The 12,577-nt window shown below is 59.3% G+C and overlaps 1 protein-coding gene across 3 annotated transcripts; it reads right to left on the bottom strand.

The window, feature by feature from the left end:
* PRRT4 (proline rich transmembrane protein 4) lies at window positions 985-12,262 on the bottom strand. Of its 3 annotated transcripts, none has more exons than XM_021078910.1 (6): window positions 12,072-12,262; window positions 10,418-10,753; window positions 10,030-10,240; window positions 9,838-9,942; window positions 9,392-9,511; window positions 985-3,346 (listed from the first exon to the last, which is right to left on the bottom strand). In XM_021078910.1, the coding sequence occupies exons 2-6, from the start codon at window positions 10,679-10,681 to the stop codon at window positions 1,521-1,523; spliced, it is 2,526 nt and encodes an 841-aa protein (XP_020934569.1). In that variant the 5' UTR covers window positions 10,682-10,753; window positions 12,072-12,262; the 3' UTR covers window positions 985-1,520. The 3 variants fall into 3 exon arrangements, with proteins under 3 accessions (XP_020934569.1, XP_020934568.1, XP_020934570.1); XM_021078911.1 differs by having other exon boundaries at window positions 1,786-2,085; window positions 3,120-3,346; window positions 10,030-10,753; XM_021078909.1 differs by having other exon boundaries at window positions 10,030-10,753.

Below are 12,577 nucleotides of genomic sequence, written 5' to 3'. Positions count from 1 at the left end.
GTTTTCTTCCCTACCACGACCCTCCCTCGCCCAAATATCACTGGCTTCCCTCCTCCTTCTGAGGGCCCAGGGTCCAGAAGCTCCTCTCGGCCAGGACAGAGCTTTAATTCTTCCACTAGCGCTTCGGCCCCGGCCCCTCCCTGCCTCCCTGCCCGCATCCCTTTTGACTCCCTTCCTCCCTTCTCAAACCCCACGGGCTGGTGGGCAGAGTTGGAAGGAAAACCATTCCCATTCCTGCTTTTCCACTTTAAGCCCAGTATGTGTGGCCCTGTAGGGCCTCCCTGGGACATGCAGGACATCTGCCAAAACACCACCAGAATTTCGTTCTTCAGCCTAATTGACGACCCTGTTTTAAGTGTCACTCTGAACGTACTGCATTTTAGCCAAATGACAAATGCACACTGCAGAGCTCAGAGCCAAAGGCTCTGGACAAGGGAGGGAATTACAGAGCGCCTGGCGGCTGGACGTCCTCATGGATCAGCACTGAGTTCTGCTTTGCTGGGCAGGGTGGGGCTGGGGTTTGGGGATGACAGGCTTTCCTCCAGGGAGGATCCGCACCTGGTGTTCAAAAGGCCACTCTCAAGGGAGTTCCCATTGTGGCTCAGTGGTTAATAAATCTGACTAGCATCCATGAGTATGCAGGTTCGATCCCTGGCCTTGCTCAGTGAGCTAAGGATCTGGCATCACCATGAGCTGTGGTGTAGGCCAGTGGTTACAGTTCCGATTTGACCCCTAGCCTGGGAACCTCCATGTGCCGCAGGTGGGGGCCCTAAAAAGAAAGAAAGAAAGAAAAAGGCTACTCCCAGGACCCTTCTATGGGGAAGGGTCTCATGGAAAACAAGACCCCTTGCAGCAAGAGTGAAGGTCACTGGGGTCTGAGATGGACCCACCCACCCCAGCACGGCTTCTCTTCCTGTTTTGGCAGAAACACTGCTGCTGCTGCTGCATGTAAGCTTCTCCAAAAAGGTCAGACCTTTCTCCTCTGAAAATATTTTATTGATAAATTAACTCTGAAAGCGTTCACCTCCCACCCAACTGCTACAGAGTCTTCTAGATGGGCTGTGGACCCTTCTATGGGGAAGGACCACGTGGAGGACAGTGAGTCTCAGTCTCGCAGGGATGGGATTCCTGGGCACGGCAGAGGCGGGATGGGGACTGAGGCCACTCCCGAGGTCTTCTGAGGACAGCCCCTCTCACTCAGCACCAGAGTGGGAAGTGGTGGTCAGGAGTGGAGCACCTTGGAGCTTTATTGCTGGTGAATGCCAAGGAGAGTGGGACCCCTGCCAGCCCAGAATTGCAGCTGAGGGCATCAGCGCCCAGGGCTCCAGAGAAGGTGGCACTAGTTCCCAATCAACAGAGCCTGGCTGCTGACCTCCCCATCCAGGGGCCCCTGGATGGGAAAGGAAGCGGGGAGAGGTATGTGAGCCAGGCAGGATTGGGGAAGGGTTACAGTGTGCAGGTCTCGGGCAGAACAGGCGCCAGGAGGGGCGTAAGGTCGCGGAGGTGAGGAGGCCACCTCTTCACAGGTCTATGGTGTCGCTGCCCACACTCAGCTCGTCAATCTGCCGGCAGGCGTCCAGGAATTGCTCCTGTAGCAAGGCCTCTTGGGCCCGCAGCTCAGGAGCAGGCTCTGGGGAGTCGCGGGAGGGTGGAGACAGAGCCTGGTAAGATCCTGAGGCTGGGAGGCTAGGGCTGCCCCCTGAGGGCCGCGGGGGACTGAGGACGCAGACCAGCGGACAGCGTGGGGGCCTGTCTGGGCTGGAGCACAGCAGCATGGACGAGCTGTCCCGGGACAGTCCGCAGAGCGAGCCAGATGAGGCGCTGCTGCCTGCGGGCCAGGCGTCGGGAGAGGGGAGCTCTGGGGGCACAGGGGAGCCAAGGGCTTCCTCAGACCTGCCGCTGGGCCCGGCCCTGGTCTGCGCCCCCAGCGAGGCGGTGCGGTAGAGGCCGAGCCCAGGTAGGGCTTCTCCGAAGGCAGGGCCCTGGAAGAAGCCAGGCGCCAACAGGGCCTCGCTGCAGAGGGCCTCCTCGATGCTGCGCCGCAGGTTGATGGGGGAGGGCGGGCGGAAGTCCACGGTGTAATCGCTGCAGGGGGAGGAGGCCGGGGAAGGGGCCGGGTTGGCGGCCGCGCCGTCGAAGCCCCCGCAGCCTCCTCCCTGGAGGAGCAGGTCGGGGCCCGGCCCTGCCAGAGCGCACAGCTGCAGCAGCTCTGCGTCGCCACGCGCGATGGCGCTCCCCAGGGGCTTCTTGTCCGGGGGCCCGGGGACCCAGCCTCCAGGCAGCAGCGGGGCAGCGTGCCCGGGGGACAAGCGGAAGAGCTTGGCCCAGCAGCGCGGCGGCACTCGGGGGCTGCACAGCGCCGGGTAGAGGCCCAGCAGCGCCAGCGGGAGCGCGACGCCCACCTCGCCCAGGCGCAGGCCGAGCTGGAAGGCCCACCAGGGCCAGGGCCCCTCGAGGCCAGGTTGGCCGCCGTAGCCCAGGGCGTGCAGCACCTCGTAGCCCTGCAGGGCCCCGCTCAGCAGTCCGAAGGTGCCGGCCACCGGGGCGGTGCGCGCCGCGCGCCGCCAGGACTCGCGCGGGCCGAAGGGGCTGCGCGCCTGCGGGAGAGGAGTGGCGCCCTTGAAGCCGGCCACTCCCAAGGGCGCTCCGGCTCGCCGCCGCCGACCCCCCCAGCAGGAGAGCGCCAGCAGGAGCCCGGAAAGGAGCGCGGCGAGGAAGGCGTGCAGCCCGCGGGAGGCGAGCCGCAGGGCCCGCAGCGGGCGGTGGGCGGCGCTCCCGAGGGCGGCGGCGGCCGCCAACCCCAGGCCCAGGAGCAGCAGCGCGGCCAGGCCGGCGGGACACCGTGGCGGGCGCGGCCGGGCCAGCAGCAGGCAGGCCAGGCCCAGGCCGGCGGCCAGGCAGGGCAGCGGGAGGTCCTGCAGCAGCAGCCAGGCGAGCGCAGGCAGCCGATCGCGGTGCCCGTAGGCGTCGTAGAAGAGCGGGAAGGCCCGCGTGGTCCCGGCCGAGAGCAGGAGCAGGTCCAGCAGCGCCAGACAGGGGGCGCCAGGCGGGCAGCGCCAGGGCAAGAGGGCCAGGGCCAGCAGTGCCAGCAGGGCCACCAGGCCGAAGAGCGCGCCTACCCCGTACACATGGGCCTCCCAGGCCAAACCCCAGCGAGCTTTGGCCTCTTCCCAGTCGGCCTCCAGACTCAGGAAGAAGAGAGGGAGTGGGGCCGCAGGAGGCTGGCCCTCGCGTTCAGGCAGTTCTCTGATGCTGCAGGACCCCGGCCCACACTCTGGCTGCACAGAAAGGTTCCCGAGGCTGGCAGGAGAGGGGTCACCCAGGCCGGAGGTGGGGGTGGTGGAGTCTGTGGGCAAAGAACGTTCGTCTGAGGCATTCGCGCAGCCCTCCCTCTTGCCCACCCCACAGTCAGTAGCACGCATGCCAATCAGAAGAGTCGTCATGGCATCCAGGAATGACTTGTCTTAAGTATGAGACTCCCTGCCCTGGAAGCCCTCACCTTCCCCTGGGCCATCAAGCTCCTCCCTGCTGCAGTTTCAGCTCTCATCCCGCCTCAGCTCCTCCATCCACCCCAGCTCCCTGCTTTATTCGTCACCCTGTGATTCCACTGAAAAGAGGTCTTCTTACGTCACAGAATGTTACAACTAGAAGGAACTGTAGAAGCCCCTTCCTGTTCCTCATAAGAACGAGGACTTTTTTTTTTTTTTTTTTTTTTTTTTTTGCTTTGCTCACATGTGAATACCCACGCCTAAAGCGGTGCCTGGCACAGAGTTGGCATTGAGCAGATATTCATTGAATAAATGAATCCTCTTTTTTGTCAGATGAAGACATTGAGGCTATGCGGAGAGGCAAAGTGATTTGCCCAAGGTTGCAGATTGGCCGAGCTGCAACTAGAACCCCAGATCTGAGCACCAGTTTGAGCCCCTTCTCTTGATTTCAGATCCTCTTCGTAATACTAGTTTGATTACCTCTTGTTTTGCACACCTGACTCCCAACTCCCACCTTGGTGTTAGAAGAAGCTTCCCTGACTTTTTTGTGTCTTTTTAGGGCCGTTGCCTTGGCATATGGAGGTTCCCAGGCTAGGGGTTGAATCAGAGCTGTAGCCACTGGCCTACGACACAGCCACAACAACAGCTATGCCAGATCCGAGCTGGTCTGCAACCTACACCACAGCTCATGGCAACGCCGGATCCTTAACCCACTGAGTGAGGCCACGGATCAAACTTACATCCTCATGGATACTAGCCAGATTTGTTTCTGCTGAGCCACGACAGGAACTCAGCCCCTGACGTTTTTCACCTGCTTCCCTCTTCAGGAAAAGCTAACCCTCCCCCCGCCCCACCCACACACCCAGTACCCTGAGAAAAACACAACCTTTCCTATTCACTGGACTTGATCCTTATGGCCCTGGTCGACCATAAAGCCATTAGCCAGAGGCTCTGGAGTTCCTGCTGTGTGGCGGTGGGTTAAGCGTACAACTGCAGGAGTTCCTGTCGTGGTGCAGTGGTTAACAGATCCGACTAGGAACTATGAGGTTTCGGATTCGATCCCTGCCCTTGCTCAGTGGGTTAACAATCTGGCTTTGCCGTGAACTGTGGTGTAGGTCGCAGACGCAGCTCGGATCCCGCATTGCTGTGGCTCTGGCATAGGCCGGTGGCTACAGCTCCAATTTGAGCCCAGCCTGGGAACCTCCATATGCCGCAGGAGCAGCCCAAGAAATGGCAAAAAGACAAAAAAAAAAAAAAAAAGACAAAAAAAAAAAAGTACAACTGCAGCAGTTCAGGTAGCTGTAGCTGTGGAGGGGCAGGTTTGATCCACAGCCTGGCACAGTGGATTAGAGGATCCCACATGCAATACCTGGCCTGGAAACTTCTATATGCCTTGGGTGCAGCCATTAAAACACACACACACACACTCTCCTTTGGTTTTCACCCTCTTTTACAGAAGGTTACATTGAGATGGACTCCCCTGAGGCTCAAAACAATCCTTGAACTCCCAAGAAAGAACAGCTGGGGCAATCAGAGTGGGATAAAAAAAAATGCCACCTTAGCGAGTGTGCCCCTCAGTTGCTCTGGGGTTGCTAATTCAGGCTCCCGGCCCCATCCTGTGCTCTAACATCCTCCCCACATCCCTTAGGGTAAACAGAAGTTAAGTAAGAGCATGTGGGGACTAGGAACCCTAACTCTGGAGCTCCCGTCATGGCTCATGGGAAATGAATCTGACTAGCATCCATGAGGGTGCAGGTTCGACTCCTGGCCTCGCTCAGTGGGTTGAGGATCCAGCTGCCGTGAGCTATAGTGTAGGTCACAGACATGCTGCGGCTGTGGTGTAGGCCGGCAGCTGCAGCTCCAATTCGAGATCACTAGATCCCTAGATCCCTAATTCTACTCTCCTGGAGCAAGAGAGGGGTGAGAAAGAGTTAGAGCCAAGGATTCTCCTCATGGCCAGGCAGCAAGGGAAAGTGCTTCGGGCTGAAGCTCCCTACCCCACCTAGCAGGCTCAGCAGAACTGCAGCTGCGGGGGAGGATGGGGGGAGAAAGATGGTGGTGAAGGGTCAGGGGAGCCAGCTGGGGACAGGGAGGTGCACAGGAGACAGATGGAGAATGAGGCGGGGGTGGGGGAGATCTCGTGACACCCAGACGCCTGCCCCAACTGCCTCGGCTGGACAAACAGGAAGACCCCAGGAGCACGCCCACCCCAGGCCGTGCTATAGCTTGTGCAAAACACAGCAGTCCTGGGAACAAGGGAAAGGAGAGAAGGGGCCAGAAAGCAGCTCTGGAGAGAGAGGTAGGTTAAATGGGCAACTGGGGAGAGCAGAGAGGGAGCTGCCAAAAAATTACATATATACAGCAGGCTGCCTACGGCAAATGGCAGCATGTTCCCTGGTTCCTGTCCCAGCATATTCCTCAAGCCTGAAATGCGGAAGAGCATCACTGCACAGGGCTGTTATGAGGATAAATGGCCGATGTGTGCAAAGCTCTTTGGAGAGCCTGGTGCATAATAAGCATCTGATGCACCACTGTTGTTGGTTCCATCATCATGGGCTAATGTTTATCACCCATCCATCACTGGTGTGTGTCTGTGTGAGTGTGACCATTTCGGGCCTCAAACTACTGTTTGATTTAACTCACAAAAGGCTGTTGTCCTTCAGCACATCCTAAACTCGCTCAGAGAGTCAATAATTAGTCAAATGAGTGAACCTCAATGCATTGTCTCATTCTGCGAACGCTGTTTAAAGAACACCATTTGGATGGACTGACCATCCCTAAACACCTCCTGGAGATGCAGCCGTGAGTTATTAAATGAGGACTCATTCAGCTGGAAACCGACTGCTTGCTGCTTGCGGAGGGGGGTGGGGGGCAGGGTCAGTCTGACATCAGCAGGATCAAATGCACACTCCACCCGGTGGGTTTTGGTCCCCTCAGAAGCCCTTGCCCCACCCACTTCTGCAAAGTGCATGAGTCTCCTTGGACTTTCCTTGGTCTTGGTGGGCTGTGCAGAGAGGCAGGGAGACCCCTGTACCAGCCTGTGGACCCTCAAGCCTCCTCTGAGCTCACTGCACAAATAAGTGCAGCTCTCAGAGGTCTGCTCACGCTCTTCCAGCACCACTTCTCACTCGACAGCCCCGGAGAACCCCATCTTTCACCTCTGTCCCAAAGCATTAAGGCAACCAGAGCAAATTTCAACATCCCTAAGAAGCCAGAAAAAGAATAAAAACTAGGAGTTTCCATGGTGGTTCAGCAGTAACGAACCCGACGAGTATCCATGAGGATGCAGGTTCCATCCCTGGCCTCGCTCAGTGGGTTGAAGATCCAGCGTTGCCGTGAGCTGTGGTATAGGTTGCAGACAAGGCTCGGATCTGGCATTGCTGAGGCTGTGGCATCGGCCGGCAGCTGTAGCTCCGATTGGACCCCTAGCCTGGGAACTTCCATATGTTGCAGGCGCAGCCCTCAAAAGAAAAAATAAAATAAAACCCAGAAAATAGAGCACAGGCTCAGCTCAAGTGTCAGAGGAAAGAGTTCGGACCTAGGAGCATGGCTCCCAGGGGGTTAGGCCAGGCCAGGTAGGGGTGAGGACAGGTGAAGAAGGGCCCGGTTCTGCCTCTGAAGGATCTGCTTGGTCTCACCCTCTGGGTCCCCATTCAAGGCCTCCTCAGAAGGGGCTCTCAGTTTCCCCCAGAAGAGCCCAGAAGATAGTGGTTTCCTGGGATCCTCTTCTGCGCAGGCTCCCTTGCAAGGTGGTCCCGCTCTGGCCCCGGGACCCCTCTTGACCTCAGGGGCAAGACAGGAGATGGGATGTCAACGTGAGCAACTGGTGAGGCCGCAGCTGGTTGAGGAAGAATCGGGAAGAGGGCCCGGGTCGATTCAGGAAAAGTCCACAAGCTGCCCCGATCAAAGGGCAGGGAATCACTCTCTCCTCTGGATGCAGGAAGCTACAGCCCATCCGGGGGGGCCTGGCCCTGTCCCTCTCCCCACCCCCACCCCCAGGATCACAGAGGATAGATGCTCTCTGCAAGGGTGACATTTGAAATATTTAACTGACGTTTTGGGTGGATCGGAACAGCTGCCAGCCAGGTGGTCAGGGAGTGAGGGGTGCTCAGGGGCTAAGGGTCATGGCTCCTTAACAACTGGTATGGATGTCTTTTGATATGATAATGGCCCGCACAACCATGCCAGCATGTCCTGGCCGAAGGCAAGCCCTGTGCAAGGCAAAAGGGACCTAATGCAAGAGAAATCCTAGGGTCAAAGGTTAACTATAACTAGGTTAGAAAGTTCCTAGCGAGACACAGAGAGACTTTTTTTTCCTTTTTGGGGGGAGTACCACCAAAAAGGAAATGGCATATGGAGTTCCCAGGCCAGGGGTCAGATTCAAGCCCCAGTTGTCACCCAAGCCACACCTGCAGCAATGCTGGATCCTTAACCCACTGTTCCAGGGCTGGGGATTGACCCTGTGTCCCAGGGCTCCCGAGATACTACTGATCCCGTTATGCCACAGCGAGAACTCTCAAAGAGACTCTCTTTATCCCTACCTGCTTGCTGCTATTCCCCACAGAAAGTGCTGGCACGAACAAGGCCCTCTGGCCTTCTCTCCAGGAGGCCTGCAACCCTCCTGGGTTTATCCAAGAGGCTGGCTTCCCGAAGCCATGGTGAGGAGGGGGAAGGAAGGTGGGGCCACCACTCGGCCGGCTGCCTCTGACACTGTCCAGACTCATTAAACCTGCCTGGCTAGCACTGTCACCAAGGCTGACAGACCGCCAGCCAGCATCCTTCCCCTGAGGCCACAGCGCCTGCGCCCAACTCCACAGCAGAGCCACACACTGGGCTGGAAGGGGGGACGGCAGGCTCCCACCCACGTGCCTGGGAGTGCCGTGACCCTTCAGGAGTAAGCAACAGTCAGCTGCTGTGTTAAGTCTGGAGCTGGAAGAAGCTCAGGGACCCATGGTTTCCACTGCTAAGCCAGATCCTGGTGTGGGGTGACTGCGAGGGGTCCCAGCCACAGTTAACCCTGAGCATGGCTGCCTTGGCCTTGAACCTCTCCCCAAGCAGCGTCCACGCTGCCTTGTGGGTTATGCGTGGCCCCACCACATTTGAGGGCCACGGTTGCGGTGTCTGAGAGGTAGGATCTGGAAGTGTATCTGGGATACACTGGGGAAAGAAGCGAGGTGAACAGATACTATTTAATGAGCGAATATTTTGTGCCCAGCCTCATGCCAGGAGCTTACATTATCTGGAAGCTGTACAATAACAAAACAGGCACTATCACGAGCCCCTAGATATCTGAGCAAATTAGGCTCAGAGAAGTTACGTAGCCTGTCCAAGGTCACCAGCCAGTTAGTATGTGGATTGGGATCCGAAGCCGAGCCTCAAGAGACTGGAGCCCCTGGTCTTTCCTCTGCACCACCGGCTTGTCTACCTGCATGTTCTGAAAGGCTCCCTTGAACAAGGATGGCATCTGTCCACTCAAGGGCTCCTCTTCAGCATCTTCCCCATAAGGGGCCCAGCTCTGCCCAAATCTGACAGCGTGCCAGGTCAGATCAGACGGCAAAGGAGGGCACCCCAAGGTTGGAGTGGGCAGGTGGGGCGCGGGCCAGGCAGCCTGGAGTGGAGGGTGGGGCTCGTGCTGAGGCTGTGGACATCATGAAGGACTTCCGGGGCCCTTTTGCCCCAATGCATTTGTCTCTCTCCTGCCCTGCCTGTGACTGCGAAACTCACCCGGGACCATCGCTCAGCTCTGTGGAACTGTCTTCAGCAACACTTGTTTTCAGACTATTGACATACACCTCTATGACCACGACAATGAAATAAAAGGATCCTAGAATGCCCCTGAGTGGCTTGCATGTAGTAAGTGCTCAATTAAATAATTGTCAGGTTCACAGGAATTGGACACTTACCTAGTGATGCTGTTGCAATCAAGGCAGAGCTTAGGGAGGCAGCTGGGTCCAGTGGCCTTGGACTTGGGAGCTTTCCCTCCAGAGTGGATGAGGGCGGGGACAGAGTGGTGCCAAAGAACCCTACAAAGGAAGCACACAGGGCTCAAGTGCCATCTTACCAGGTGGCCTTGGCCTCTGGGGCTTTGGAGAAAGTCCTGTCCTTTCTCAGAGCTTGACCTAAGGGAGCCACTGTCCCAGACACTGTAGCCACATGTATCCCAGGAGCTAAGCTACAGGGACCAAACCAGAGGCAGTATGGCAAAGAGGGCATTTCCCCATGGGAGCAGTGGCTAGTGTCCCAGGGCCTGGGAGACGCAATGCCAGTTGCCCTTGAATCAAGGAAAAAAGGAGGTGCTGGCCTTTAGAGGTGCTCCATAAATGTCTCTGGCAGTGAAATAAACACTCACCTGGAGAATCCGAAACTCCAGAGGCAGAGCTTGGGGATGTAACTGGGCCTGGGAAGTTTGGGCCTGATAAGTTCCGGAGTGGGGGCAGAGTGGTGCCAAAGAACCCTGCAAAAGGAGCCTGGGCTGAAACTTCCTCCCACCTGCCAGACTGCCCAGCAGGGGCTCTCCTTGGGAGGCGGGGTGGGTACTCACCAAAGGGTCCCAGACGCCCAGCAATTTCTGCCAGGCTGGCCCGCAGGCTAGGCAGCAGGGGCAGCGTCCGATGCCCGAGCGTGGGGGCTGCACCTGCTCTCAGCGCCATGTCAAACTTCAGCTCCAGTTCGCTCTGATGGAGCCTGGGTGCACTGGATGGAGGCGCTGTAGCCGTCAGAGCAGTATCCCAGGTCACAGTGCCCATCCTGGGCTGATAGGGAGCAGTGGGCTGGTCAGTGGGCCCAGAGAGGAGGGATGTGGGTTCCAGAGGCAGGGAGGAAGCCCAGGGAGTAGAACTGCCTTCGGCAGAGCCCCACTCTGAGGGGGAGTTCCCGAGAGAGCCCACCAGCAGTTCCCAAAGGGGGTCAGTCCTCAGCCCACCGGCTACCTCTTCCTCAGGCTCCCGGCTTGGCCCAGGAGACAGTGCCTGGGTCTCCGTGACAGGGCTCCCCCAGGCAGCAGCGGGTCCCCGAAGGTGGAATTTGAAGTTAAGTCCCAGGTTGAGAGACAGCATAGAGGCCTCGCTCTGCGGTGGCGGGGTCAAAGTGGTGAGATGGGCCCCTGGGACAGAGGGAGCAGGCTGGGGGCCCACGGGAACAGCAAGCAGGACCCAGCAGAAGAGCCCCAGCACCAGACAGCTATACCCCGCCATGGCCCCTCCTGGCCTCGGGCAGCCTGGATGGGCAGGGAGTCAACTCTTCAGCGCCTTTTGAGCACGAAGGTCCTGGAGAGAGGAGAGGTGCTATGAGCCTTGACTGCCTGGGATCTGATGCCCCAGAGAGAGAGGCTTCTGAACACAGAGAAGTTGGTCGGGGTAAGAGGGTAGGGGGGTGGGGGGGGGTGGGCAGGACACAAGGCTTCCACCCAAGGAGAGTTTTCAGCTCCTTCCTGTACCTTCAGGCCCCAGCACAAACCCCTCCCCTGCGGTCTCCCTTCTCTTCCAGCCAAGGCTCCTTCTCCCTAAGTTGCTGCCTCCCCCACCTGCTCAACCTGGGCACCGCGGTCTAACCGAATCAGCTGCCCTCATCCTTGACTGATGGCAGAGTGAGTGGACTTGACTTCCAGACTCAGATTCCCTCGCTCTGGCTCATCTCTTTATCCTCCCTTCCACCCTTGGATATCTGTTGGGGCCTACTATGTGCCCAGAACCTTCTGATAATACAACTGTGAACAAGCTGTCCCTCGCAGAGGAGTCTCAACCTGTCCCCACCCCAGCTCCAGCCCCACTCTAAGATGTTTGTCTTCTCACTCGGGCCCTGGGAGCCCCGGGCCCTGGAGGGATAAAGCTCAGGGCTTATCGACCTGGCAGAGGTGGAGAAGGCATCCCTGGTGGGGGAAGCAGGGTGCCCTGGTCTGGCACAAGCTCAGCCCCTTCAGGCTTTCCCCTGTTCCTGGAGGAAAGGACTCCTCAGCCCTAGAAGTCCTGGGGGAGGGGCATCTTGGCCATCTCTGGCTTCCGCGGGGAGGATGGCCAGGCAGGCAAACTGGCCCGGGGCTGCTGCAGTGGACTCCTAACCCCCACCCTTACCCCACGGCGACGAGTCTGGAAAGGAGGGGGAGGGGGAGCCAGGGACACACGTGCACCCAGCACCCTTACATCACAAACACGGCCACACCTAGCACCCAGGACACGCACACCCATGTACACACCCTTCACACACACCCGCACATAGTGCACATGCACACACACACACACACAAACACACTTGGTCTTGCTGAGCCTGCACCCCCATAGGTTCAAACCCAGGCTCTGATCTCGCAGCCTATTCTGTTTCACACGTGTGCATACACACACACACGCCCCAACCTCACAGACACACACAGTATATACGGACACACAGAAGCACACACACCCCAACACACACATTCACACACTTCTTACAGACACACATCACCCACTGACACACCGTCATCCCCCCACATGCACATTCCTACACACCCACCCACCCACCCCTGCAGGCAGACGCGAGAACACGCGCGCGCGCACACGCACACTCACACACACACACCCCCTCCCCCTGCCCCCGGCCCTGACCGCCGACCTGCTCCTCTGGCTCCCTCCCGAAGGCGGATCTCCTCTGCCAAGTCCCCCGAGAAGGGGCGGTCGCGGCGGCCCAGGCGCCCCGCTAGGCAGCGCTTCGCCGAATCCGGCCGGCTCTCGCGCGCCCGACGCCCCTCGGCTCGTCCCGGCCACCGCGGTTCCACCGACGCGCTGCCGCCGGTGCGGTGCGGCCCGGCCCCGCTCCCGCCCGCAGCGCTGGCCCCAGGCGAGCGGCCCGGCCGGGCTTAGGCTCCGCGCTCCCTCCCGCGGCGCCGCCTCCTGGCTGCGAGCCTCGCTCCCCGGCAGAGGCGCCCGCGCCGGGCTCCGCGGCAGTCGCGCTCCGACCGCCCGCCCGCCCGCCGCGCTCCCCGCCTCCTGCGCTCCCGCCCCGCCAGCCCGCCCTCTCCCTCCTCCTACCCGGCCCGCGGCCCGTGGTCCGCCCCCCACCCGGCCAGCAGGCGGGCGCGCACCGCAGCCTCGAGCCGCCGCCGCCTCTGTGCCCGCGTC

Source organism: Sus scrofa, chromosome 18 (genome assembly GCF_000003025.6).
Source record: "Sus scrofa isolate TJ Tabasco breed Duroc chromosome 18, Sscrofa11.1, whole genome shotgun sequence".
Taxonomy (NCBI): domain Eukaryota; kingdom Metazoa; phylum Chordata; class Mammalia; order Artiodactyla; family Suidae; genus Sus; species Sus scrofa.
This window is presented reverse-complemented; position numbering and strand designations above follow the sequence as displayed.

Bases quoted from the DNA above. Each gene is read 5' to 3' on its own strand.
- PRRT4 (XM_021078909.1), bottom strand. From the start codon at position 10,681: ATGGCGGGGTATAGCTGTCTGGTGCTGGGGCTCTTCTGCTGGGTCCTG. The intron at 9,512-9,837 runs GTGAGTGTTTAT...CTTCCTTTGTAG, and splicing joins TGGAGTTTCGGATTCTCCAG to GGTTCTTTGGCACCACTCTG. The intron at 3,347-9,391 runs GTAAGTGTCCAA...CTTTGCCCACAG, and splicing joins GATTGCAACAGCATCACTAG to ACTCCACCACCCCCACCTCC.